Below are 27,121 nucleotides of genomic sequence, written 5' to 3'. Positions count from 1 at the left end.
TTTGGTAATTCTGACCCACACAATGTTTCTGAAAGCAGTTCTATCAGCATTCTGGGAGCTGATTGGTCCTTACAGCATCATTAACTGCTAATACTTGCTGTTTAATCTCAATATAATACTAGTAATAATATGTTGCATAACTACAGTCATATAATTCATGCAACAGCTGAAAAAACAGTTTTATTAACAGTAACCCAAATCAATATCGGATCGAATCGAATTGGAATGAATCAAATCTTGATAATCGATTCTGAATCTTAAGAATCGGAATCGAAACGATTCTTGATATTTGAATCGATCCCCAGCCCTAGTACAAATCCATCACCCATCTTCTTCTTTGTGCTCCTTTCTCTCTCCTTCTCTTCCTCCATCCCTCAGTCCTCCATCCCCATCACAATAACAGGATTGCCGGTTGTGACACGGCCCCGTGTGCCAGCACAGTGAAAGAAGCTCAGCTGATTCCCATGGGGCTTGGAAAAAGGGCTGAGAGACGCACTCTCACACTGAGCTCTTTCACTATATGATACTATTATAGACAGTCACGTGGAGACCAGCATCCCCGCCGTGTAGTCTCTCACACACACATACATCCTTCCCCATTCAAACCGCCACGGCTCCTCCCAGTCGTTCCTACATCCATCCTGGGCCATTATCCAGAGTGGGAGCCCGGCTCAGCCAAGGCCACCCCACCGGATCTGTGCCCAGGACACTGGACTCACACAGCAAACACACAGAGGCCGCATTATTCTCCCAACGTGACTGAAGAAGTGAGAGATGACTGCCGTTAATGGTATGCAGCATGTCTGTTTCTGGTGAGATCAGAGCGGCTGAGCCGATACGAGTCCACGGGGCTGCTGATGCCTGACACTCGGGAAACACGTGCTCGTTCCACTGTTAGTGCACGTCCACATCCTTACAAACCTGACAAACGGAGACAAAGGGAAGCTCGAGCCAATGAGGGTCACGGGTATAAAGGTACCTCAATGAATTTAAAAGGAAAAGTAATTCCTTAGTCTGGAAATAGCTGCAAAAACCAACAGGCGCGAGCCAAATGTAAACATGCAGCTCAATCACATCTATCACATGTAGTCCAGCTGTTTAGCTATAAAATGTAAAGGAATCGTTCAGGTTGTGATACAAGCATGAAATTTGGTACACAAATAGCCAAAGGTTTCCCCAAAAGATATGGACGTGGAGCCATCGTGAATTTTCAACATGGACACAACTGTTTTCTAATGAGTGATTAGTTGAAATGAGTTGCCAGTTTGCCCTGGCTGAGCTTCAACATCCACTCTATTACTTATCCATTCATTGAATGGTTCAGTTCTTGCAGATACGAGGATCTTTTTTGGTTTATTAGTTCAAAGTTTGTTTTTATGTATAATAGATCTATTTTCATGAAATGACGGTATATATTTTATTTTGGCTAATATGGCTGCTATCATGAAAGAAACAGTTGTCATGTTCAGTTTTGAGGTAGAAGGAAACTTCTGGCCAATTCCAATGTTTCAATTTGATTTCTGGATCATAAATAATGACTGATTAGACACCAAGATCATCCATATCAGACATAAACACAAATGATGGCTGCTATCTTTAAAAAATGGTGGCCATCTTGAATATTAAATTAAAACTTTTCAATTATCCAAGAGACATCTACCAAGTACTATATGTGGTAAATATGTCTAAAATATCATATTATGTCCCCAAGTCATATAAAAACACTTGTTTCTGGCATCCATTTTGAAAAATGGCTGCCATGGGCGCCATGTTGAAAATTCACGATGGCTCCACGTCCAATTATTTTTGGAATGCCTTTGGATATGGGTGTACCAAATTCCATGCTTGTATCACAAAGTGAACGATTGTTTTGGTTATCTCCTGCACTAATGCACTCCTTCCAAAAAACATCATTAATACACTGCAAAAACTCAAAATCTTAACAAGAATATTTGTCTTATTTCTAGTTAAAATTTATCATTTTTAGTCAAGAAATCTCATTACACTTAAAACAAGATTCATCACTGGAAAAAACTAAAAATTTCACCTGTTTCAAGTAGATTTTCACTTGAAATAAGTAGAAAAATCTGCCAGTGGAACAAGATTTTTTTGCTTGTAATGAGAAGATAAATCTTGTTCCACTGGCAGATTTTTCTACTTATTTCAAGTGAAAATTTACTTGAAACAGGTGAAAATTGTCAAATAAGTTATTTTTCTGGTAATGATTCTTGTTTTAAGTGTAATGAGATTTTTTGACTAAAAATTAGACATTTTAACTAGAAATAAGACAAATATTCCTGGTAAGATTTTGAGTTTTTGCAGTGTATACTTGAAAATACATGACAAGAATGAAGAGGCTATAAAAATTCATGGCAGTTCGCACTGATTTCCCTCTCCTGTTTTGCTTGTTCACACTCCGATCCAGGACTTGAGTCTGGGGAATCAACAAAAGTCTGGCAAAAACCTGAATCAGGCTTCACCTGAGCAAAACCGAGGCAATCTGACATCCTTACTGCATGAAAAGCTGTTAGCTCTTAACCACGGCGTTGTGTCTTTGTGTGTTTCAGATGGCCGGGCTTCAGGTGGGCAGGAAGATCTACACCATCAACGAGGACCTGCTGTTCCTCCGGCCCTTCTCCGAGGTGGAGACCATGATCAGCCAGGCCTTCTGCTTGAGGCGCTCGCTACGGCTGCTGGTGGCCACCAAAGCTAAGGAGTGAGCCAACACACACACACACACACACATGTTACCTGTTATGAAAAACAGGTAAAAAAAAAAGTCAAAATGCAGAGAAAAAAGTCAAAATGTCGAGAAAAGTCTAAATTTCAAGAAAAAAGTCTAAATGTCAAGAAAAAAAGTTGAAAATTCAAGAAAAAAGTCGAAATGTCGAAATTAAAGGGGACCTATTCTGAAAAACAGGTTTTTTCTTGCTTTAACATATATAAAGTGGTCTCCCCTCAGTCTGCCAACTCAGAGAAGGAGGAAAGAAACCAAATTCTGCAGTGTCTGTACAGCCGCCCAGATGATCCGTCCAGTCTGATGTGGATCTACGAGACAATAAGATTCTGCTCCCGTCGTTACGTAACCAAAATGCAAACCACGCCCACAACCATAAAACCGTGTAACTGCATGAGCGTCCGACTATCGTAGCACTGCGTGACATCATACTCTCTGTCCATCTCCCTCCAGCAGCTGCCACTTTATTGAGGTTTTTGTAGTGAAATGAGGAGGAATCGTAGAGACAGGGCCGCCGCAAGGGGTGTGCGAACCGTGCGACCGCACGGGGCATCGCACCCCAAGGGGCCTCGCGCTATGGGCCGTTTTTTTTTTTTTTTTTTTTCAACATTTTTTTTTTTTCGTTTTTTTTTTTCGTTTTTTCCCTTATAAATATCAACAGTCACGTTCCATTACAGACCTAAATGTGTACTAGTCTGTGCATATCAATAAATATATGTGCAATGATGCGCGTGTCTGTTGTTCAATATAACTGATCAGACCAAGCGCAGACACAAGCTAGTCTGATCCAGACGGTGGAGTTGGAACAAACTGTCACACAATGTCGAGAGAACGAGACAGATTCAGGAAATTTCCATCAGGGGATGAAAAAAGAAAAAAAATAAAGAAAATGGAAGAGTTTAATGCCTCTCTGAAAGGCTTGTTTGATAAATTTGTTAGAAAAATCACCGATCCGACCGGGTCTCAAGCAGCCGTGGGGCCCCGCGTCGAGGCAAGAGATGATGATGAGGCAGGGGAAGGTATCCAGTATTTTGCTGATTGGAGAGTTAATTGTGCATATAGACACCCGATCAGACACGAAAAACCCCCAAATTTAGAGCAGAAATACACATATTTACAGCCTGGTTCAAGAGGAAGGAGCTGAGAACCACAGCTAACTTTGATTGTTGTGCGTTGGGCATGTCCCCGTTGACCTCTCAGGCAGCTCGGCTCTGCACACCAGAGGGACAATAGACGCCTCAAAATCCTTTTCTGAAACTAAGGGTCACATGACCGATTGTTCGTCCATTGTTTTCTCCTCTCTTTTTCGCTGCTCTGAACATGCTCAGTGTTTATGAAGCCCACAAAGAGCACACAGACCCCACACTCCTTCATGTGTCCACTTGTTAACAAATAGCCCCAGGTTTATCCACGTTAACTCAATAATTCATCTTCTCTTCACTCCTAGGTCATCTTAGTATTTAATTTTGATTTTACGGTTTTAATGTTTGTTTTTAAGGCTTTCAATGGCCTCCACCCTAGTTGGTCTGGCAGATGAGATTTAGGAAATATATGACTATAAAGGGTCTCTCTGCTCATCCAGCTGACATACAGTGCAAAAACTGCCAAAATATTGGTCTTATTTCTAGTTAAAATCAAGACTCATCACTGGAAAAAAAACAACAATTTTCACCTGTTTCAAGTAGATTTTCACTTAAAATAAGTAGAAAAATCTGCCAGTGGAACAAGATTTTTTTGCTTGTAATGAGAAGATAAATCTTGTCCCACTGGCAGATTTTTCTACTTATTTCAAGTGAAAATGTACTTGAAACAGGTGTTAATTGTCAAATAACAAGTTATTTTTCTGGTAATGACTCTTGTTTTAAGTGTAATGAGATTTTTTGACTAAAAATAAGACATTTTAACTAAAAGTAACAAGTATTCCTGGTAAGATTTTGAGTTTTTGCAGTGCATTACAGACGTTCCAGGATCAACGTGCTGACCGTGACTCCGGTCCACGTTACCTGCTGACATCTGCACCCCCACTGATGTTGATGTTTTCAGAATGCATCTTTCTTTGAGATGCTTCTTTTGTGTTTTCAATTAATTCTTTATTTCTTTTTATTCTTCCTGTGTGGTGTTTATATTTTTTGCTGATGTAAAGGTCTTTGTGCATCTGCTGATTGCTGCAAAAGTCTTTGCAAATGAGTGTAGATAAAATCATTGATTTATTGTCTGATGATAAGTGAATGTATGTTGCTAATTATTGTAGCTTCCAGACTGAAACACATAAGCAAATCAATATCAGCCGGTCTGAATCTGCAAAAAAAAAAATGTAGCTGCGTCTGTACGGCAGACGCGAAGAGCCCACTGGTCTGATGTTTTCTTCCCTCCAGGATCCTGAAGATTCCCGACAACCCAGACAACCTCTCCTTCAGACTGTGTGGAGCCGCTCCCCCTCACGTCCATGCTGTACGGAAAGGTGAGCCTTTAACGGCCTTCAGGAATTATTTGTGAATTATTATTCACAAATTCCACTCATAACAGGTCATCACGCAAATAAAAAAAAAAAAAAAAAACATGATGGCTCTCAACAGGTGGGTTCACGCAGCTTACACATTCACAAATCACACTCATAACAGGCCATAACGCAAAATAATAATAATAATAACAATAATTTAAAAAAAACATTAGCTCTCAGGTGGGTTCAGGCCATATTAAGCAGGCTGGCCTCTTACCTTAAGTTAAAGCAAGTCACTGCTAACAGCGGGCAGCAGCATCTGCCCCGGAGCACTCGGCCTCGACTTCACTTCCTTCAACAGAGGGTGGGAGAGGAACGGGACCCTCTGTTGTGACATCGTCTCTCTCCTCATCTCTGGCTGACACTGACACCTTTTTTGATGTGAACCCAAAGTGTGCAAGTGACACACTCTGAGTTAGCTTCCGCTTAGCCATGTTATTGTGGCATCATCTCAACTAGCCGGCCTAGTCATTGCACTGTGCTGGCGCACATGGCTAATTCGCATACATAAAGGTGCAGAGCTTGTGTTAAACCAATAAAAGTTTTGAATTGTGAATACTTGATATGGCGATCTCTTAAACATATTTAATTGACCATTAGTGACAATCAAATTATCATATTATATTATATAGCCTAATTTATTTATTTTTTTGACAACATTGAGACCCCCCCTAAATTTGGCTTTTGAGTCCTTCAGGGGGGCTCAAGGGTTAATCGGGGGGGGTCCGACCCCCCCGGACCCCCACCGTATTTCGCACTCTGCTTTGGGTGTCCATGATCAAATGAAGCCTTCTGTAACCTTTTACACCTCCCGCGTTGTTTTCTTCAAATCAATTACAAGCGTCATGCGTTTAACTCATTACCTGACACTGAAGATCCATGAGCAGATTTGTCCGATCCCCTCCTCCTCCTCGTTGCAGCATCAGTGCCGCTAAATGTGTTTTTGGTGTCAGCGAGACGGATAATTGTGAGCGAGATTAAAACGTGCGGTAACTCTAGCCCCGAGCCACCTGTTGCACTTTGCTTTTAGTGCAAAACTGTCCGGGTTTAACGGCCACCTGCTGCACAGACGGCCCGCGGTCAGAGTTCAAACCCCTCAAACAGAAAAACAGCTCCACTTTAAACAGCAGCCTTTACGTCCAGTTTCTAATTACGCTTTTTTAAGTTTTGTACAGATTAGTTCTGTGTTGAAAAAATCGATTTTCCAATTCTAAATCGATTCTCATATTAATTCCTAAAAATCGATTCATATGTCTAAAGATCAATTTTTTGGGTTTTTTTTTTTTTTTATTTATTTATGCATTTTTTTTCATCATTACATTACAACTTTTGGTACTTTTTTGTTTATCCCCAAAAAAGGAATGTTTTGTTGGACACGAGAATAACTGGTGCCATGTTTTTGCCTTTAAATATTTTTAATGGTATGAAAACATTAAAGTGTTAGGTTATAATGGAATACATTGTCTATATTTCATTACTTTATATACTGTCTTGGGGTTGCATTCGCAAAAAATGCTAAAAACCAAATGCTCAAAAATTAGAAACCAAAATAGACCGAAAATGGAACAAATAAAAACAGAATGTGGGAAAAACTAAAACCGATTTCATCCGTCTCTGTTTCCTCCCTGGATCTGTTTGGTAATTCTGACCCACAATGTATCTGAAAGCAGTTCTATCAGCATTCTGGGAGCTGATTGGTCCTTACAGCATCATTAGCTGCAATACTTGCTGTTGAATCTCAATATAATACTAGTAGTAATATTTTGCAGAACTACAGTCATATAATTCATGCAACAGCTCAAAAAACAGTTTTAATAACTATTTTAATAACCCAAATCAAGATCGGAATAAAATCGAATCAAATCTTGATAATCGATTCTGAATCTTAAGGATCAGAATCGAATCGATTCTTTTTTCTTTTTTTTGTGATAACATTTTTATTTCTTTTTTCCTTTTTCTGAAAAAAAACAACATGGTGCATGTATATGATATTTTAACAAAAAAACACCAATACATAACAACAAATGAATAGATAAATGTAATAACAAAAAGCAAATACAAAACAAACAAACAAAAAAAAAAGTAATGTCCATATTATTAAGTATAACAATGCAAAATGAACACAAAAATGAAGGGCAAAAATAAATAAATATATAAATAAGTAAAAATAAAATCATAACCCCAGACATTACCCACCCACCCCCTGGATCCTATTTAACAAACCCCATTAAGCAGTTTTAATTTTTGCTTATTGAGGTAAAAGGGGGATTTTAGTTATACATTTTAACTGGATAACATGAATGTTTCACATCAGTAAAGCGATACCTAATGAACCTTAGTCACATTCAAATTATGTATAACATTAATTTATATGCAACATCTCCCAAAATAACCTATGATTCCTGAGAATATGAACCCAATATGAATCGAATCGATTCTTGACATTTGAATGGATCCCCAGCCCTAGTACAGATGATCACAGCTTAAAGTGTAGTAAGAAAAGAAACCCGATAGTTTTCATCTCATTCCTCCTACTCTGTCCTTCCAGCCTCCCAGCCAGATGTTTGTGCTACTGAGACTGGTTTTTTTAAGCATAAACCGGTGTGTAAACCTGACAGAAGAGCAGTCAACTGGCTCGTGCAGCCAGAGAACACGATCCCTCGGTTTGACTTTCCTTTATTATCCTCCTCCTGTCTGGGTCCCTTTCTTAGTTAATTGTGTCACTCCTGGCTCTCTGTCGGTGCCTGAGGTGCAGCTTTTTCCATCTCCGTTCACAGTACAGACTGTCCAGTCCAGTGTTCTTTTCGCAGCGTTGGTGTACGAGTCCCGGAGTTGGGAAGCTGCTGCCAGACCCGGTGGAGTTGATGATGTCACCGGTATTTTTAGACCGGGGGGGAATATGATGGATGTGTTGATTGGACTTCCAGGCTTGAAAGCCATCTGTATCTTGACGCGACATGTTACAACACTCGACCAAATCGTTTACCGTTTTCCCCGGAGGAGCAAAATTGCACAATCATGTACAAATGTGGGGAATTAACCCCCCCAAAAAATGTCATAAATAATCAAGTGAAGCACTTTTTTGAACTCTGTTTTATATACTGTAGCTTCACTCTTCTGGCTCCTCTTGAGTTTGAAGCCCTGATTTTATTTTTGCAGGCTGGGAGGCAGCAGGGGCGGGTCTGCAGCCCGGACAGGTCGTCCTGAAGGTCAACGGCAACAATGTCAACCACGGTGACCACCAGGACGTCCTGGAGCACTTCACGGCCCAGCACACGCACCAGGAGCCTCCCAAAGGGGTGAGAGGACACAACACGACTTGTTTATCACAGCATAAATTTGTCTTTGCGATAGATGTGAAAAATGTAAGCACTAAAACACTTTTGCTGCAAGTCTCATCATCACACTCGACACGCTGCATCCAGAGAGGTTTTACTGTCCTTAAAGGAGTCATGTTCTCCCCGTTCTTTCCCCGTATTCAGCTTACTTTCTTTGGGTCTAAATTCAATTCAATTCAATTCAATTTTATTTATATAGCATCTACTACAACAAAAGTTGTCTCTAGGATCTTTCCAGAGACCCATACCCAGAACATGACCCCCGAGCAGTTATTACATAAACAATGGCAGGTAAAAACTCCCCTAGTGGGAGAAAAACCTTAAGCCAAACAGTGGCAAGGAAAAACTCCCCTTTAGGAGGAAGAAACCTTGAGCAGGACCAGGATCATAAGGGGGGACCCTCCTGCCGAGGGCCAGACTGGTGGGTCAGGGACGGCAACAGCACAGCAGGCAGGTGGAAGCAGCAACGGGATGACCGGGGGTGGGGACCGCAGGCCAGCACGCAGCTCCCGAAGCTCCGGCCCAATCAGCAAGTCCCAGGTTGGGGTGCAGGGTTGGGGAAAGATTGAAAAGGGGCAGGGCCAGGGAGAGGAGTCTTGACGGACAAACCTCTCCCCCGCCCAAAAGGGGCCGTTACCCTGCCCCTCTCACTCCCACACTGCAGGTTCCGGTGTTTTGCATTCAGAGATGCTCTTCGCCACCGGCAGAGGATGCTGCAACATGGACAAAAGAGAAAAAAGAGAAGAAAAGGGGGGGGCCAGCACAAGAAACTACAGGAGCAACTCTAACACACTAGAGTTTACACTACCTAGAGATTTACCAACACCAGCTAGAGGTTTACTAAACACTAACTATAGGCTTTACTAAACAGAAAGGTTTTAAGTTTAGTTTTAAAGGTGGAGGTGGTGTCAGCCTCCTTAACCCAGATTGGAAGTTGGTTCCAAAGTAATGGTGCCTGATAGCAGAACGCCCGCCCTCCAAATCTACATTTGGATACTCTAGGAACTACGAGTAAACCTGCACTCTGAGAACGGAGAGCTCTGCCAGGAACATAAGGCACTATCAGGTCTTGCAAATAATGCGGAGCTAAGCCGTTTTGGGCTTTATATGCAAGTAATACAATTTTAAATTGGATTCTGAATTTTACTAAATGAAAGTTTTCTTACATCATTTGGTCAAAATACCACACAGATACAATACAACAGCTCTCTTTGCAACCACATCTTTACAGCTGTGCTCATAGCAGCTGGTTTATAAGTGACACAGCGCCTCCTTTGAAACAGGTGGTCCTGCTTTGTGCATTTCCATGACAACGAATGAAGCAAGGAGGGAAAAGGGGGTGGAAATAGATGGGGAAGCATTCTTGTCTCATCTGGGTTTGTGATGTCACAGGATCCTGAAGTCTGAACAGCTCGTTGAAAGACGTACTCTCAATCCTAGAAATCCCCCAAACAAAGTCGTTTTATTTTGAAGGTCCAAACCCACAAATAAATGCTGCCAAGTAACATAATTTAAAGCTTAATTTGTCCTACAAAGTAAGTGATTACAGATATGATCAGCAGCTTTGAAAGTCGTACCAGATCAGTGTGGGAAAGCTCGCTGGGGTCACAGCTAATGAGCTGGTTGTAAGAAACATTGGAGACCCAGATGTTTGTAGCTGCTGTGCTAAAGAAGTGGGGAAAAAAAACTATTAAACCCCTTTTAAGTTAATTTTCATTTCTTAGGCACATCAGACGGTTGTCTAATGGGCTCCTGTATCAATGACTAGTTGCCCCTTTTGTTGTTAAAGGCCAGTTAGAATATTTCCCAGCTCTACATATGAATAACAAAGAAACAGCTTGTCTTTTTCCTTTTTATATTGTCATCCATTCCTTTCGCCAAAAATATTTGATTCAGATGTTTGAACAGCGAGTCCTGATGAAGCTCTCGTTTGTAAGTAAACGGCATGGCCAGTGTGGAAGCTGCAAACCTCTTGTTGATTGTTTTGACATTCCTGCAGCAGCGCTTTGTGTCTCCAGCCAGTATTTCACAAGGCTGCAGATGGAGCAGCGTGTCCTCTGCCTTAGCCTACACTTCTGACAAATCCCCTTTGCTGCGGCCGGCTGCACAGGCTCTGCTGAGAAACCAGACGTTTGCAGGATTTCAGTCGAGTTGTAAAAAAAATCAGGGGGGATGGTGGATTTTATCATATGGGGACAGATAATTTGTGCTGATTACAAATAATATAATATATTACAAATAATAGCACTGACCAAAACACCTGCAGAAATACTGCAGGAATGACATAGCAGCAGTTAAATGCAGCCTTCTGTAAGCTTTAAATATCCACTGGGCTTACATCAAATACATCAAAACACAACAATAAAAAACACTTTTCTGAACTTATCAATATGACTCTGTCCTTCACAGGATAAGTAAAATGGATCACTGCAAAAAACTCACAATCTTAACAAGAATATTTGTCTTATTTCTAGTTAAAATGTCTCATTTTAGTAAAAAAATCTCATTACACTTAAAAAAAGACTCATCACTGGAATAAACAACAATTTTCACCTGTTTCAAGTAGATTTTCACTTGAATTAAGTAGAAAAATCTGCCAGAGGAACAAGATTTTTTTGCTTGTAATAAGAAGATAAATCTTGTTCCACTGGCAGATTTTTCTACTTATTTCAAGTGAAAATTTACTTGAAACAGGTGAAAATTGTCAAATAACAAGTTATTTCTTCTAGAAATAAGACAAATATTCCTGGTAAGATTTTGAGTTTTTGCAGTGTATACTTGAAAATACATGACAAGAATGAAGAGGCTATAAAAATTAATAAATTATAAAAATGATTTCAAGTGAAAATTTACTTAAAACAGGTGAAAATTGTCAAATAATTTATTTTTCTGGTGTTATTTTTCTGGTGATGACTCTAAATGTTGAAATAGCAGTAAAACCACATTCATTGATGAAATGGCATAAGGGATGGAAAGGGGGGATGGCAGTTTTACAGGGGGGATGATTTGGACCGTTTTTATTTCAGGGGGAGATGATTTGGACCGTTTTTATTTCAGGGAGGGATGCCATCCCCCCTCAACTCCAGTACTGGTGGTGAATAATTCATTGCGATCATGTTATTATACGTAGAAATACTTTGTCATCTTCCCTTTTAGTTTTGTGTACATAGATAGGTTTTCCTGTATATTTGTATCGTTAAACATGTGAGACGTATCACATATCCACATGTACTTCTGCAACACATAGTGAGTTATTATTAGTCTCAAAGTCTTTGGAAGGGAAGTTTGATTGCTTTTAGGAAGTGCTCCCGAGCTCTTGCCAGTTCCCATTCCCACTATTGGCAGAAACCACCCAAACTTTTGACTCCTGTCCCGGCGTAACTCTTAACATCGTGTCAAACATCATCAACGAAGAAACCAGCTCTCTGAGCTCAGAGGACGTCGTGGCAGAGGAGACGGAGAGACTCAAGAGTTATGATGGAGGAGAAAACAAGAGACTGAACAAGAGTAAATGTAGGAAAAGTATCATCACGCGACTCCAGGGCGACCTGCTAAGCTGAAAACAACAAAAGGTCCTTGGTTTTGATTTGAATATATAAACACTTTGAGATCTGTAGTACATCGTAGATCACAAAGTGAGAGTATTTAAAGGGGACCTATTCTGAAAACCAGGTTTTCTCTTGCTTTAACATTTATAAAGTGGTCTCCCCTCAGCCTGCCAACTCAGAGAAGGAGGAAAGCAGCCAAATTCTGCAGTGTCTGTACAGCCGCCCGGATGAGCCGTCCAGTGTGATGTGGATCTACGAGCCGTTCAGATTCTGCTCCCGTCGTTACGTAACCAAAATGCAAACCACGGCCACAACTATAAAACCGTGTAACTGCATGAGCGTCCGACTATCGTAGCACTGCGTGACATCGTCTCTCTGTCCATCTCCCTCCAGCAGCTGAACTTTATTGAGGTTTTTGTAGTGAAATGAGGAGGAATCATAGAGATAACTTCTCATTTCAACTAACTGGATCAGCCGTTCCTCATCATGACTGTTTCCTACAGCGCTTTCAACCGGCTTTCAACGCGAGCGACAGGAAGAAAATAGAAGCAGGGCGTCCGACAAATGTTCAGCTCAAAACGGCAGCGGCCAATTAGGACAGTCCATTAGAAAATAAAGCAATGGAATTGATTTTGTCGCTGACGCTCGCTCGCATCACATGCATGACATGGTGTAAAGGCTGATTTATGGTTCCGCGTTACACCAACGGTCAGTCGATTTAACGCAGAACCATAATTCAGGCTTAACTCCCCCGGCCGGAGCTTCCTCCATGTTTTCGTAGCGGTGTATCGCGTCATTCAGGCAGCCAATCAGCACAGAGCCTCATTATCATAGCCCCGCCCACTCAGAATCCTGCATAGATAATGAGGTTAGAGAATGGGAAGATAAAGACATGGCCCAGAGGCTGAATTTCTAATTTATATAGAAAAAAGAATCAAAAGCTTGTTTTTAAGACATTCAAGGCCTGTTTAAAATAGACATTAAATGCCATAATAGGTCCCCTTTAAATAGGTCCAGCTAAAGTCCCACTAAGAGGACGGGGCCGGCAGGGTGGGGAGTTAAACGGGAGGGCGGGTCACGACCTGAAGGTTTTCTTGGAAGAGTTTTCAAACCTTCTTGCTTCCAGTCTGATCTCCAGGGGAAAGTACTAATACATGCAGAAGAAGCTCCAATCAGATAAACATCCCGTTAATCAAGGGAACACCACTGGTGTTGTAGGCAGAACAACAACCAGGCGAGCGTAAACAAAAATACAGCCAACAAAAGCATACCGGGGAGTAGGAATGACTGCTGATTTAAGGCGTGATTAGAAATCCTGCAGCTGTCTCCGGTTGAACTGGTCGTGGCTCTCACTGCTGTGGTCTCTGCTGCAAGTCACTGGTGTTTCTCTACCAGATGTTACTGCTGCTGTTACGTATTAACAGTACTCGAGTTGTAAATAAAAATCAGGGGGGATGGTGGATTTTATCATATGGGGACAGATAATTTGTGCTGATTATAAATAATATAATATATTACAAATAATAGCAGTGACCAAAACACCTGCAGAAATACTGCAGGAATGACATAGCAGCAGTTAAATGCAGCCTTCTGTAAGCTTTAAATATCCACTGGACTTACATCAAATACATCAAAACACAACAATAAAAAACACTTTTCTGAACTTATCAATATGACTCTGTCCTTCACAGGATAAGTCAAATGGATCACTGCAAAAACTCAATGTTAACAAGAATATTTGTCTTATTTCTAGTTAAAATGTCTCATTTTAGTAAAAAAATCTCAATACACTTAAAACAAGACTCACCACTGGAAAAAACAACAATTTTCACCAGTTTCAAGTAGATTTTCACTTGAAATAAGTAGAAAAATCTGCCAGTGGAACAAGATTTTTTTGCTTGTAATGAGAAGATAAATCTTGTTCCACTGGCAGATTTTTCTACTTATTTCAAGTGAAAATTTACTTGAAACAGGTGAAAATTGTCAAATAAGTTATTTTTCTGGTAATGACTCTTGTTTTAAGTGTAATGAGATTTTTTGACTAAAAATGAGACATTTTGACTAGAAATAAGACAAATATTCCTGGTAAGATCTTGAGTTTTTGCAGTGAACAGCGAGGGAAAAGCCACATGGCAGCATTGGAAGTTCCTCCATCAAAAGTCCCAAACATAAATCCCAGGTCATCAATTACCTTTTTCAAAGCATCAAAAATGCCTTGTGTGGGAGTTTTCTTTTTAAAATTAAAATAAGTAGAAAAATCTGCCAGTGGAACAAGATTTTTTTGCTTGTAATAAGAAGATAAATCTTGTCCCACTGGCAGATTTTTCTACTTATTTCAAAGGAAAATTTACTTTAAACAGGTGAAAATTGTCAAATAAGTTATTTTTCTAGTGATGACTCTAAATGTTGAAATAGCAGTAAAACCACATTCATTGATGAAATGACATAAGGGATGGAAAGGAGGGATGGCAGTTTTACAGGGGGGATGATTTGGACTGTTTTTATTTCAGGGGGGGATGCCATCCCCCCTGAAATAAAAACGGAAAATCCAGTACTGCGTATTAACTATTCAGTCAAAAATGATAAGTAGAAGTCATGATTTAAAATAAATTAAAGGGCGTTTTGTTCAGTGGTCCAAAAACACCGGCTCATTAAAAACATGTCGATTTTTCTTGGTTTTTTTCATACGTCAGGCTTCACGGGGCTAAATCCACAGTCATTTCTATGGAATGTTGCAATCATAAGTTTGAATTGTGAACCTGATCAAATCTGTTTCCAAGTACTGGACTTGTTGACATTTGGAACCAGAAAAATCACACGCGGCGGCTGCTTTAATCTCTGTCCCACAGTGTCACTGGGTGTACCGGGCCTTTGAGGACGTGGAGGAGCTGCAGCGAGAGCAGGGTGAGGACGAGGAGGAGGAGAGTCCGTTCAGCCCGTACCCGCTAGAGAACGGCTCGGACCGCGAGGAGGAGAACGGGACCAACGGAACAGGTGACTCTTGATGCTAGATACAAACATTTATTGTACACGGCAAAAACTCAAAATCTTAACATGAATATTTGTCTTATTTCTAGTTAAAATGTCTCATTTTTTGTCAAAAAAATCTCATTACACTTAAAACGAGAGTCATTACCAGAAAAATAACTTGTTATTTGACAATTTTCACCTGTTTCAAGTAGATTTTCACTTGAAATAAGTAGAAAAATCTGCCAGTGGAACAAGATTTTTTTGCTTGTAATGAGAAGTCATTACAAGCAAAAAAATCTTGTTCCACTGGCAGATTTTTCTACTTATTTCAAGTGAAAATCTACTTGAAACAGGTGAAAATTGTTGTTTTTTCCAGTCATGAGTCTTGTTTTAAGTGTAATGAGATTTTTTTGACTAAAAATGAGACATTTTAACCAGAAATAAGACAAATATTCCTGGTAAGGTTTTGAGTTTTTGCAGTGTAGTGTCTACTTTCAATGAACTTCTATATCCAAACCCTTATAGGATTATTCATCAATTCAGATTCAGATTCATACAACTTTATAAATCCCTTTGGGAGGTTCCCTCGGGGAAATTGACATCTCCATCTCACTCACACAGCGATGTCATATTACAAGAACCAAGAAAGGAGAAATAAAACACCTCAAAAACCAACACCCATATAAAAGATAAAAAACATAGAAAGATAAAAGGATGCAATAAATAGAATAAAATATTGCACAAAGTTATCACACAAAGTTATTGCACTGTCCTGGTTATTGCACATGCTAAATGTTCTTCTACTCAAGGCCACTAATTTCATGAGCCAACAAACGCACCTGTGCAGGGTTCATTTTTCTTGGAAGCTTTTGTTTTAGTCGTAACCACTCTGTGTTTCTAGGCATGCTTGGGAGTAACAACACTGTAAAAACTTTAGCATCAAAACATCAGGAGATTTCTATTTTCAGTTCAGACTTGGATCACAGTCACTGCGTCAGGACAGAGTAGTTTTAGAAGCAGCTCTGGTGCTGGCGAGCTGCAGAAAACACATTTCCAGCAGACGTCTACAGGACTGTCTCAGAAAATTAGAATATTGTGATGAAGTTCTTTATTTTCTGTAATGCAATTAAAAAAACAAAAATGTCATACATTCTGGATTCATTACAAATCAACTGAAATATTGCAAGCCTTTTATTATTTTAATATTGCTGATTATGGCTTAAAGTTTAAGATTAAGATTCCCAGAATATTCTAATTTTTGAGATAGGATATTTATAATAAAGGGCTTGCAATATTTCAGTTGATTTGTAACGAATCCAGAATGTATGACATTTTTGTTTTTGTAATTGCATTACAGAAAATCACAATATTCTAATTTTCTCAGACAGTCCTGTATACAGGACTGTCTCAGAAAATTAGAATATTGTGATAAAGTCCTTTATTTTCTGTAATGCAAAAATGTCATACATTCTGGATTCATTACAAATCAACTGAAATATTGCAAGCCTTTTATTATTTTAATATTGCTGATCATGGTTTACAGCTTAAGAAAACTCAAATATCCTATCTCAAAAAATTAGAATATTCTGGGAATCTTAATCTTAAACTGTAAGCCATAATCAGCAATATTAAAATAATAAAAGGCTTGCAATATTTCAGTGGATTTGTAATGAATCCAGAATGTATGACATTTTTGTTTTTTTAATTGCATTACAGAAAATAAAGAACTTTATCACAATATTCTAATTTTCTGAGACAGTCCTGTATATTTACATGTCCTTACGATCAGGGTTGTCGTTATTTTACTCCCGTACAAAAAGTGATGGGGACTTGTTTTATGTCGTTATATCGTACCAGTGACGCTGAAGTCATGACCTCAGTTTCTTTTTGGTAATCTAAATTCATTCATGTGTTTTTTTAAGACTCAAAGTCTTTGTATTGTTTACATGAAATGCAATTATCTTCAGTAGGTAATGGAAACGTCTGTCCTAAATAAGAACAATGACTCTTGAATGTGCCACGTTTTTGTTCTAAGTGTGAAAGTGTCGTCTGCAGACCACCGGCTTTCCAGACTCTCTCTCTCCGAGGAGCTGCCCCTGGTCAGCCTGACGGTGGACAACGTCCACCTGGAGCACGGCGTGGTGTACGAGTACGTCAACACGGCCGGCATCAAGAGCCACGTCCTGGAGAAGATCGTGGAGCCCAAAGGCTGCTTCAGCCTCACTGCCAAGGTAAAAAAATGTAAACAAAGCTTTGGGTTGGCTAGAACACTAACTAGAAAATTTCAGGAAATTTAGATATGGGCAGGCCCTACCGCCCATTCGTTCATTTCTGGCATTTATCCCGATAACGATAAAAATGACGATAAAAGAAAATACCAATTCAACTCCACCTTTGTAACTATAAATCTATCACCACATTCAGTCTTTGGAGCCAAAACACTGCTCTAAAAGAATACTAAGTGATACTAAACGTCATGAATGGGAATTTATTGTTCTTTCTTTCTTTCTTTCTTTCTTTCTTTCTCATTTCTTTATTTCTGGCTCATTTCTTTCTTTCTTTCTTTCTTTCTTTCTTTCTTTCTTTCTTTCTTTCTTTCTTTCTTTCTTTCTTTCTTTCTTTCTTTCTTTCTTTCTTTCTTTCTTTCTTTCTTTCTGGCTCATTTCTTTCTTTCTTTCTGGCTCATTTCTTTCTTTCTTTCTTTCTTTCTTTCTTTCTTTCTTTCTTTCTTTCTGGCTCATTTCTTTCTTTCTTTCTGGCTCATTTCTTTCTTTCTTTCTGGCTCATTTCTTTCTTTCTTTCTGGCTCATTTCTTTCTTTCTTTCTTTCTTTCTCTTTCAGGCTCATTTCTTTCTTTCTGGCTCATTTCCTTCCTTCCTTCCTTCCTTCCTTCCTTCCTTCCTTCCTTCCTTCCTTCCTTCCTTCCTTCCTTCCTTCCTTCCTTCCTTCCTTCCTTCCTTCCTTCCTTCATTCCTTCCTTCCTTCACTCCTTCACTCCTTCCTTCCTTCACGCACAGCGTCACAAAAACATAATCAACGGGAATTTATCATTTTTACCGCGAGATGACAAATTCTTACCGTGGGGAATTTTTTTGACGGTTTATTGTGAACGGTAAAATATCACCCATTCCTACTCCCCACAGGGGGTGTGGTTTAGGATTGTTAATAAACCACACCCCCTGCTTCGGGGTTGTGTGGTTTAGGGTGATTAATAATGGCCAAGAAGTAGTTTAGGGTTGTTAGTAAACCGTTAAAGATTGTTGATAAACCTTTGGGGATGGGGCCATTAGGCAGACATTTTGACTTAAAATATATGTAAATCACAGCTTCATGAAATTTGAATATGTTGTAGCCCACAGCGAGGCGAGTTTTGAAACATTTGAATCAAGTCCCTACGATAACCTGTTGCCTAGCAACAAGCGTCCAAAGTCAAACGGAAATAATAAAAAAAATGAAAGGTCAATGTCGCAAAAACTGTAATAATTGGAAGAATGAGGTTGTACGGTCCGTTAGTGCCAATCGGGCCGAGTGATTGAAAGTTTGAACGATGTCTCTACGACAAAGTTCGGCCGAGCAATAAGCGTCCGAATTTTCGCCTTTTTTTTGCTTTTTGGCAACTAGCGTTGCCACGGTAACCCCTATTACGGAGAAAAGTAATGCCCATCGAGGCACGATGGAGACGCATCCAACGATGTATGGCATGCATGGGAGCACGTTGCGGTTCGGGCCGTATTAACGGACGAAAAAAAGTGCGGAATAATAATAAGAAAAGGGAAACCTTTTTTAGATACTAATATATCGCCTTCATTTTCATGTTTTTCCTCGTTTTTCCGGCCGTGTTTTATTTTTTCGGGATTTTTTTTTTCCCCACATCAGAGCGGGGTCATGCTGTACACCCGCTGGTGTGACGTGGGACTTTTGCGACTTTAGCTTGTTAGCAAAATGCTAGCAACATTGCCCTTTGGGCCATTCTGGACGATTGCAATATGGTCATGCCACCACTTGGCATGCCCATAATTATGGCACACAGTCTGCGTATCTGGCATATCATGGAAGATCTGAGCGGAGGACGGGGAGTTTGCTCCACTGCCGGTCAGCCATTCACACAAGAAACCTCAACGCTTATCGAGGCAGACAACACGGTTGCTTTCTGTTTAAATGTCATTTCTCGAGTGGATCGAATCACCAGAATCAGATTTCTAAACTCCTATTGTCGGTAAGAATCCATCCTTATCGGAGGTTCTTGTCTCTACAGATCCTGGAGGCGTTTTCCGCTGACGACAGCCTCTTCGTACGCAACTGCAGCCAGCTCATCTCCCAGAGCGACCGGGTCGTTACCATGCCACAGTACGAGTTCAGACAAATCTGTGACACCAAGCTGGAGAGTATCAGACGGCGCATCAGCAGCTATCAGCAGGTACCCAGACACACTCCTGTTTTTGTCCTGATAGAAGACAGAAATGCCCGCCGTGCAGCTGAGCGATTTAAAATCATCCGTCATATCACTGCACCCTCATCTCGTTTGGTAAAATCCTTGTCTGGAATGTGAAAGTTTTGTTTCTCACAAAGTTTTTAGACAGAATAAGAACTGATTCTTACGTACGTAAGTACGATGTGAAAAAAATGACGATTGTCTTAACGCCGAAGAATGAAAACCTCATGAATTTTTGACAGTGATCATTTTATATTCTACCAAACTAAGGCCCTGTCCCAATACTCCCCCTAGCCCTTGTTTTCATCACTACCCCTCCATTTTGCGCGTTCCCGTGAGGGTAGTGGTGTCCCAATTCCTCTTTTCACCTAGGGGGAGTGGAGAAAACGAGGGGTAGTGGCTATGAATTGTCCCTACGGAACATTTCTTATTTTTTAGTGAATAAAATCAATATTTTGAGTTAGTTTCTGCATAAAAATTAGTTTTGATTACATTTCTAGCGAGAAATATATATTTTACTTTCATAATATTCACTCAGTGAATTTACATAATCGCTTTTTTGTCCGTTGTTCGCGAAGATCGCGCCGGAATAAAGGCTGTTAGGTTACGCCGTAGACTACGTAACCTACACCGTAGACTACGTAACCTACGCCGTAGACTACGTAGCCTACGCCGTAGGCTCTGCGTCGGTTTGACTCGCCGACGAGGGCAAACATCATTTGCAGACTCGTCTCAGATTGTGACCGAGGGAGCAAGCATTTTTTTTGTGAGAAATAGAGAGAAATAATCCTGTGACTCGTCAGATTTGTTTTGGATGTTTCTGATATAATAGTTTTCAGAAACCACAAAGTAATCCAGCTGTTATCTGGGTAATTTACACACTTTCTGATAAAGCTGAAGTGAAGATAGCGGAGCTGTTTTACGGTTCCGCGTTAAATCGACGCAGAGCCTACGGCGCAGGTTACGCGGCGCCGTACCCTACGCCGTACCCTACGCCGTAGGCTCTGCGTCGATTTAACGCGGAACCATAAATCAGCTCCCGAGCCGGCAGGCTGTTCTCATCTCGAAAACTTCGGATCAAATTTCTTAACAGGCGTTATTTGGATAAACTGAGCCCAGGTTGGGGATCTTAACGGTTACTTTTACGCCCGAAAAAATATTAAAACTTAATAAAGTGCCATATTATCAGCGCTACAGCAGAAATTAAAACAGCTTTTGGCTCTCAGCTTCCTGATCAGGGTAGGGATGAAAACGAGGGGTAGGGGGAGAATTGGGACAGGCACCTGGGAAGATTTCAAGTGCCCTAAAATCTGTCCCTTCTTTTTTAGGGGTAGTGAAGAAAAGAAGGGTGAGTGAAAGAAAGTAGGGGTAGTGAAGAAAAGTAGGGGGTGTATTGGGATTGGGCTTATTAATTGGGCTTATTCTTGTCCTGCAGTTGCAGCAACACAAAGTGGTTTGTAGTTCACTCAGCCTTCACCTCCATCCCTTTTTCTCCCATTGTTTCCCACAGTTTGCCCAGGAGCTGAGGACCAAGGTGTTTCCCTCCTTCAGGCAGGCGGGGGTTCGGCCTCACTCTCTGGGCTGCATGGACTTCGTTCCCACAAACTGTCACGTCAACTTGATGCAGGTCTCCTTCCCCAAGAGCACCACGTCTGCCGGCAGGACCTTCAGCATCCGCTTCGGACGCAAGAACTCCATCTTTGGTCTGGACCCGGACCAAGGTAGGACGATAAACACACATCTGAACCAAAGTGCTGTTCTACAGTCAGAAGTTCTACACATAAACAAAGCTTTGTTGAGGTCATTTCCTTTTAACGATAACGCTGATTAATGCGCCAGCCCAACACCCAGCTCAATTTTACAGCTTTACCATCAGTCCCTTTAGTTCCAGCAGCAGAGGTGTCAAGTAACAAAGTACAAATACTTCGTTACCTTACTTAAGTAGAAATTTTGGTTATCTATACTTCACTGGAGTAATTATTTTTCAGACGACTTTTTACTTTTTACTCCTTACGTTTTAAAAACAGCCTTGTTACTCTATTTAATTTCGGCCTTTAATAAAAACTATCCAGTTAAATTGCTCCATCCGGATAGAGTGAATTTGGTTGTGGTTGTTTCAGATGTTCTTGTCCAGTTTTGTTCTTACATCCGTTCCCTCAGATTCCTGCAACTAAACTTGGATGTACATTCCAATAAAGGTTAGGATAAATGATAACATGAACATGAAGTTTGACTTTTTGCACCATTACAATACTTATAGGCAACTAGTCATCATATCTCCTGCTCTCTGAAACACTTGTTAATGCTCAATAGTACACATATATGGTTCTTTAATATATTTGCATTATACTAAGATGCATTCATTTTCAATGGCTTTTGTCCTTAATGGCTTTTTTCCCCCTTACATTACTTTTACTTTTATACTTTAAGTAGTTTTGAAACCACTACTTTTATACTTTTACTTGAGTAAAAAACTTGAGTTGATACTTCAACTTCTACAGGAGTATTTTTAAACTCTAGTATCTATACTACAGCTATAAGCTCTCCAGCAGAATTCTTATTGTACATGGGAAGCATGTCATGTATTCAGTGCTACGAGAAAGCAACCAAATCTGTCTCCATGGTTCCGTGTCGTCCATCTCTGTTATGACACGGCTCGCTATTGAGTACGGATCTTGAGCTTGAACCGCTGAACTTGGTTTGCTCTCAGAGAAGATGAAAATGGAACACAGCTGTCTAGACTGCAGACGGCGCTTGCATCACTCTCGTCTTTATCTCCCCCGTGAGCGAGCTGCCAGTCACACATCTGCTCGGCAGTTGTTTCTACGAGATGTGAAGCGTCGGTGCCACAAAGAGGGCCGTTTTACAGTCGGAGCAGAGCCCTGAAAATCAAATTCTCTCTGTTTTTGGGTTTAAAACACGTGTGTGGAATATCCATGAAAAAGCACGGTTCACTGCTAAAACAGCACCTCCAGAAATAAGCCTTATCGTCCTAAATCTAGTCAAAATCTCCTATATTAAGCAAAAATATGACTAGAATTCATAAAACCAGCGAAATAGTCTTGCATTAGACCAAAAATAAGGCTTCTTTTTTTATTTACTCTTGTGTAATTCATATTGATTTATCTGTGCAGTTTCAGGATGTGTCAGCTTTTTGCAGCTCTCGTAAACAGTGGGACGTCCTGCTGCAGCGCCGCGTATCAGCTGCTCGCAACGCGCCCTTTAAGAAGTTGTTTTTCTTCCAGAGCAAATGCAGAACAGACAACAGCGTGACTTCAGAGCTTTTTACCATCTGGGTTAGATATGATTGTCAGAGAGTGAAGTATTTATTCACTCACTATTTGAACATGTTGTAAGGCCCCGTCCCAATTCTCCCCCTCGCCCTCGTTTTCTTCACTTCCCCTAAATTTTGCGCGTTCCCGTGAAGGTAGTGGTGTCCCAATTCCTCTTTTCACCAAGGGGGAGGGGGCATAACGAGGGCGAGGGGCTGAGAATAGCCCCTTCACAGCGAGGGATTCCACATGCTGACTTCGCGAGCGAGGGGGTATAAAAATTTCCCAGAATGCTTTTCGTCGTCATTTGCGGACTGAATAAAAAAAAAAAACATGGCGGACATTTTTTTATTTTTTTAGTGAATAAAATCAATATTTTGAGTAAAAATGCGTTTTGATAACATTTCTAGCGAGAAATATATATTTTACTTTCATAATATTCACTCAGTGAATGTATATAATCACTTTTTTGTCCGTTGTTCGCGAAGATCGCGCTGGAATAAAGGCTGTTAGGTTACGCCGTAGGCTACGTAAGCTACGCCGTAGGCTACGTAACCTACGCCGTAGGCTACGTAAGCTACGCCGTAGGCTACGTAACCTACGCCGTAGGCGTTGATTTGACTCGCCGACCGAAGGCAAACATCATTTGCAGACTCGTCTCAGACTGTGACCGAGGGAGCAAGCATTTTTTTGTGGAAAATAGAGAGAAATAATCCTGTGACTCGTCAGATTTGTTTTGGATGTTTCTGATATAATAGTTTTCAGAAACCACAAAGCTGTTATCTGGGTAATTTACACACTTTCAGATAAAGCTGAAGTGAAGATAGCGGAGCTGTTTTACGGTTCCGCGTTAAATCGACGCAGAGCCTACGGCGTAGGTTACGCGGCGCCGTACGCCGTACGCCGTACCCTACGCCGTAACCTACGCCGTAGGCTCTGCGTCGATTTAACGCGGAACCATAAATCAGCTCCGGAGCCGGCAGGCAGAAATCCCGAAATCTTCGGAGCAAATTTCCGTTATTTGGATAAACTGAGCCCAGGTTGGGGATCTTAACGGTTACTTTTACGCCTGAAAAAATATTAAAACTTAATAAAGTGCCATATTAACAGCACTACAGCTGAAATTAAAACAGCTTTTGGCTCTCAGCTTCCTGATCAGGGTGGGGATGAAAACGAGGGGTAGGAGAATTGGGACAGGCACCTGGGCCAAGTGCCCTAGATCTCAAGTGCCCTAAAATATCCCCCTTCTTTTTTAGGGGGTAGGGAAGAAAAGAAGGGTGAGTGAAGAAAAGTAGGGGGAGTATTGAGATTGGGCCTAAGTCTCTGCTTTCCTCTCTGTCCCCCCCCCAAACCCCCCTCTCCCTCCGTAGCTCAACTGAACCCCATGTCCCACACCCAGCACTGCATGACCAGCATGGGCGCTCCGTCCTGGAGCTGCACCGGCCTGGAGGGCGACGAGCCCGACGCCGCCGACGAGGTGACTCTGGACGGAGGCGAGCCGGACGCTCGGCGGGGGATTCACGGCGAAGGCGGTCTCAGTTTCTTGCTCAAACAGGAAGACACAGAAACACAGGATGCCTACATCCTCCTGTACAGCCGCTTGGACGTCGCCGTGAGGGAAATGAGGCAATACGTTGCTCAAATAGACGTGTAAGTATCCCAGCTCATATCTAGGGTTGGGGATGGATTCAAATATCAAGAATCGATTCGATTCCGATTCTTAAGATTCAGAATCGATTATCACGCTTTGATCCGATCCGATTCAATCCGATATTGATTTGGGTTAGTGTTATTAAAACTGTTTTTTGAGTTCTGCAACATATTACTACTAGTATTATATTGAGATTCAACAGCAAGTATTGCAGCTAATGATGCTGTAAGGACCAATCAGCTCCCAGAATGCTGATAGAACTGCCTTCAGAAACGTCATGTGGGGCAGAATTACCAAACAGATCCAGGGAGGAAACGGAGACGGATGAAATTGCTTTTATTTTTTCCGCATTTATGAGAATTTGGTTTTTAACATTTATGCAAATGTAACCCCAAGACAGTATATAAAGCAAAGAAATATAGACAATTTATGCAATTATAACTGAAAACTTTAATGTTTTCATACCTTTAAACATATTTAAAGGCAAAAACATGGCACCAGTTATTCTCCTGTCCAACAAAATATTCCTTTTTTGGGCATAAACAAAAAAGTATCAACAGTTGTAATGTAATGATGAAAAAAAAAAAACGAAAAAAAAAAAACTTTTTTTTTTTTTTTTTTAATCGATCTTTAGACATATGAATCGATTTTTAGGAATTAATATGAGAATCGATTTAGAATCAGATAATCGATCTTATTCTTATTCTTATCTTATTCTCGTGTCCAACAAAATGTTCCTTTTTTGGGCATAAACAAAAAAGTATCAAAAGTTGTAATGTAATGATGAAAAAAAAAAACGAAAAAAAAAACAGAAAAAAAAAATCTTTTTTTTTTTTTTTTAATCGATCTTTAGACATATGAATCGATTTTTAGGAATTAATATGAGAATCGATTTAAAATCGGAGAATCGATCTTTTCAACACAGGCCTACTCATATCGCTCCTCCGCGCCTCCACCGCAGGTCTAATCACTCAGAAAATCGTCCCGGCTCTAACCTCCAAGTCCTTTTTATCAAATATTGTCATTCCGCAGGTGTTTATATACCAGCGGTGTATTTTCGTAGCCTTCACAGGGACGTTTGGAAATAAAAAGCCGGGAGCTGTGATCCCACGCACCCCCTTCCTTCCCAAGGCTGCTCGTCAGCCTCTCTTTGTCTGCCTGCCCTTTTGCCTTGTTTTAAAGCTGAAGATTTACAAAAGGAACATTCTTTGGGCCCAAAATATTTCTGGGCCAGGCCCCGAGCAGGAACAGGAAGGAGGGCCAGGAGAGCATGAAGGGAGAGATGCATACCGCGTGGCGGGTGTGACCAGTACTCGAGTTGTAAAAAAAAATCAGGGGAGATGGTGGATTTTATCATATGGGGACAGATAATTTGTGCTGATTACAAATAATATAATATATTACAAATAATAGCAGTGACCAAAACACCTGCAGAAATACTGCAGGAATGACATAGCAGCAGTTAAATGCAGCCTTCTGTAAGCTTTAAATATCCACTGGGCTTACATCAAATACATCAAAACACAACAATAAAAAACACTTTTCTGAACTTATCAATATGACTCTGTCCTTCACAGGATAAGGAAAATGGATCACTGCAAAAACTCAAAATCTTAACAAGAATGTTTGTCTTATTTCTAGTTAAAATGTCTCATTTAAGTAAAAAAAAATCCATTACACTTAAAACAAGACTCATCACTGGAAAAAACAACAATTTTCACCTGTTTCAAGTAGATTTTCACTTAAAATAAGTAGAAAAATGGCAAAAACTCAAAATTATAACAAGAATATTTGTCTTATTTCTAGTTAAAATCTCATTTTAGTAAAAAATCTCATCACTGGCAAAAAAACAAACAATTTTCACCTGTTTCAAGTAGATTTTCACTTGAAATAAGTAGAAAAATCTGCCAGTGGAACAAGATTTTTTTTGCTTGTAATAAGAAGATAAATCTTTTCCCACTGGCAGATTTTTCTACTTATTTCAAGTGAAAATTTACTTGAAACAGGTGAAAATTGTCAAATAAGTTATTTTTCTGGTGATGACTCTAAATGTTGAAATAGCAGTAAAACCACATTCATTGATGAAATGACATAAGGGATGGAAAGGGGGGATGATTTGGACCGTTTTTATTTCAGGGGGGATGCCATCCCCCCTCAACTCCAGTACTGGGTGTGACAGCGTGAACAAATGTGGACACTTTAATAGTGTTTTGGCCTTAATGTGCATAATATAATTGCCTCTAAGCCTGTATGAAATACAAGATGAAATGAATGATTTTAAAAGAGGAAAACTCCTTATTTCCCTCCAGACTGCTGTCGTCCATCACGGAGCCCACGCAGCTCCAGGGAGAAGGTGGAGAGCCTTTGGCCTACGAACCCAGCCAGCCCATCTCCATGGCTCCCTGCGAGGACGGCGGTGAGCAGGACAAGACGGAGCCGGGAGGAATCAAGAGAGTCTGCTTCAAGGTGAACGAGGAGGACCAGGAGGACTCGGGCCACGACACCATGAGCTACAGGGACTCCTACAGGTGACTTCTTATACACGACACCATGAGCTACAGGGACTCCTACAGGTGACTCTTTAACACGACACCATGAGCTACAGGGACTCCTACAGGTGACTTCTTATACACGACACCATGAGCTACAGGGACTCCTACAGGTGACTTCTTA

General features: G+C 40.6%; 1 protein-coding gene across 1 annotated transcript in view; it reads left to right on the top strand.

The window, feature by feature from the left end:
• prex1 (phosphatidylinositol-3,4,5-trisphosphate-dependent Rac exchange factor 1) overlaps positions 1 to 27,121 on the top strand; it is a 176,035-nt gene that overhangs the window by 107,590 nt on the left and 41,324 nt on the right. Inside the window, exons 18-26 of the mRNA XM_061734902.1 lie at positions 2,568 to 2,716; positions 5,113 to 5,198; positions 8,397 to 8,536; positions 14,973 to 15,117; positions 17,149 to 17,324; positions 19,349 to 19,510; positions 21,036 to 21,246; positions 24,168 to 24,447; positions 26,758 to 26,976. Of these exons, the coding sequence (XP_061590886.1) occupies positions 2,568 to 2,716; positions 5,113 to 5,198; positions 8,397 to 8,536; positions 14,973 to 15,117; positions 17,149 to 17,324; positions 19,349 to 19,510; positions 21,036 to 21,246; positions 24,168 to 24,447; positions 26,758 to 26,976 (1,568 nt within the window). The remainder of the gene's footprint in view (positions 1 to 2,567; positions 2,717 to 5,112; positions 5,199 to 8,396; positions 8,537 to 14,972; positions 15,118 to 17,148; positions 17,325 to 19,348; positions 19,511 to 21,035; positions 21,247 to 24,167; positions 24,448 to 26,757; positions 26,977 to 27,121) is intronic.

This window comes from Cololabis saira, chromosome 12, assembly GCF_033807715.1.
Source record: "Cololabis saira isolate AMF1-May2022 chromosome 12, fColSai1.1, whole genome shotgun sequence".
Classification (NCBI taxonomy): Eukaryota; Metazoa; Chordata; class Actinopteri; order Beloniformes; family Belonidae; genus Cololabis; species Cololabis saira.
Note: the sequence above shows the minus strand (reverse complement) of the source record. Positions and strands in the feature narration are given on the sequence as shown.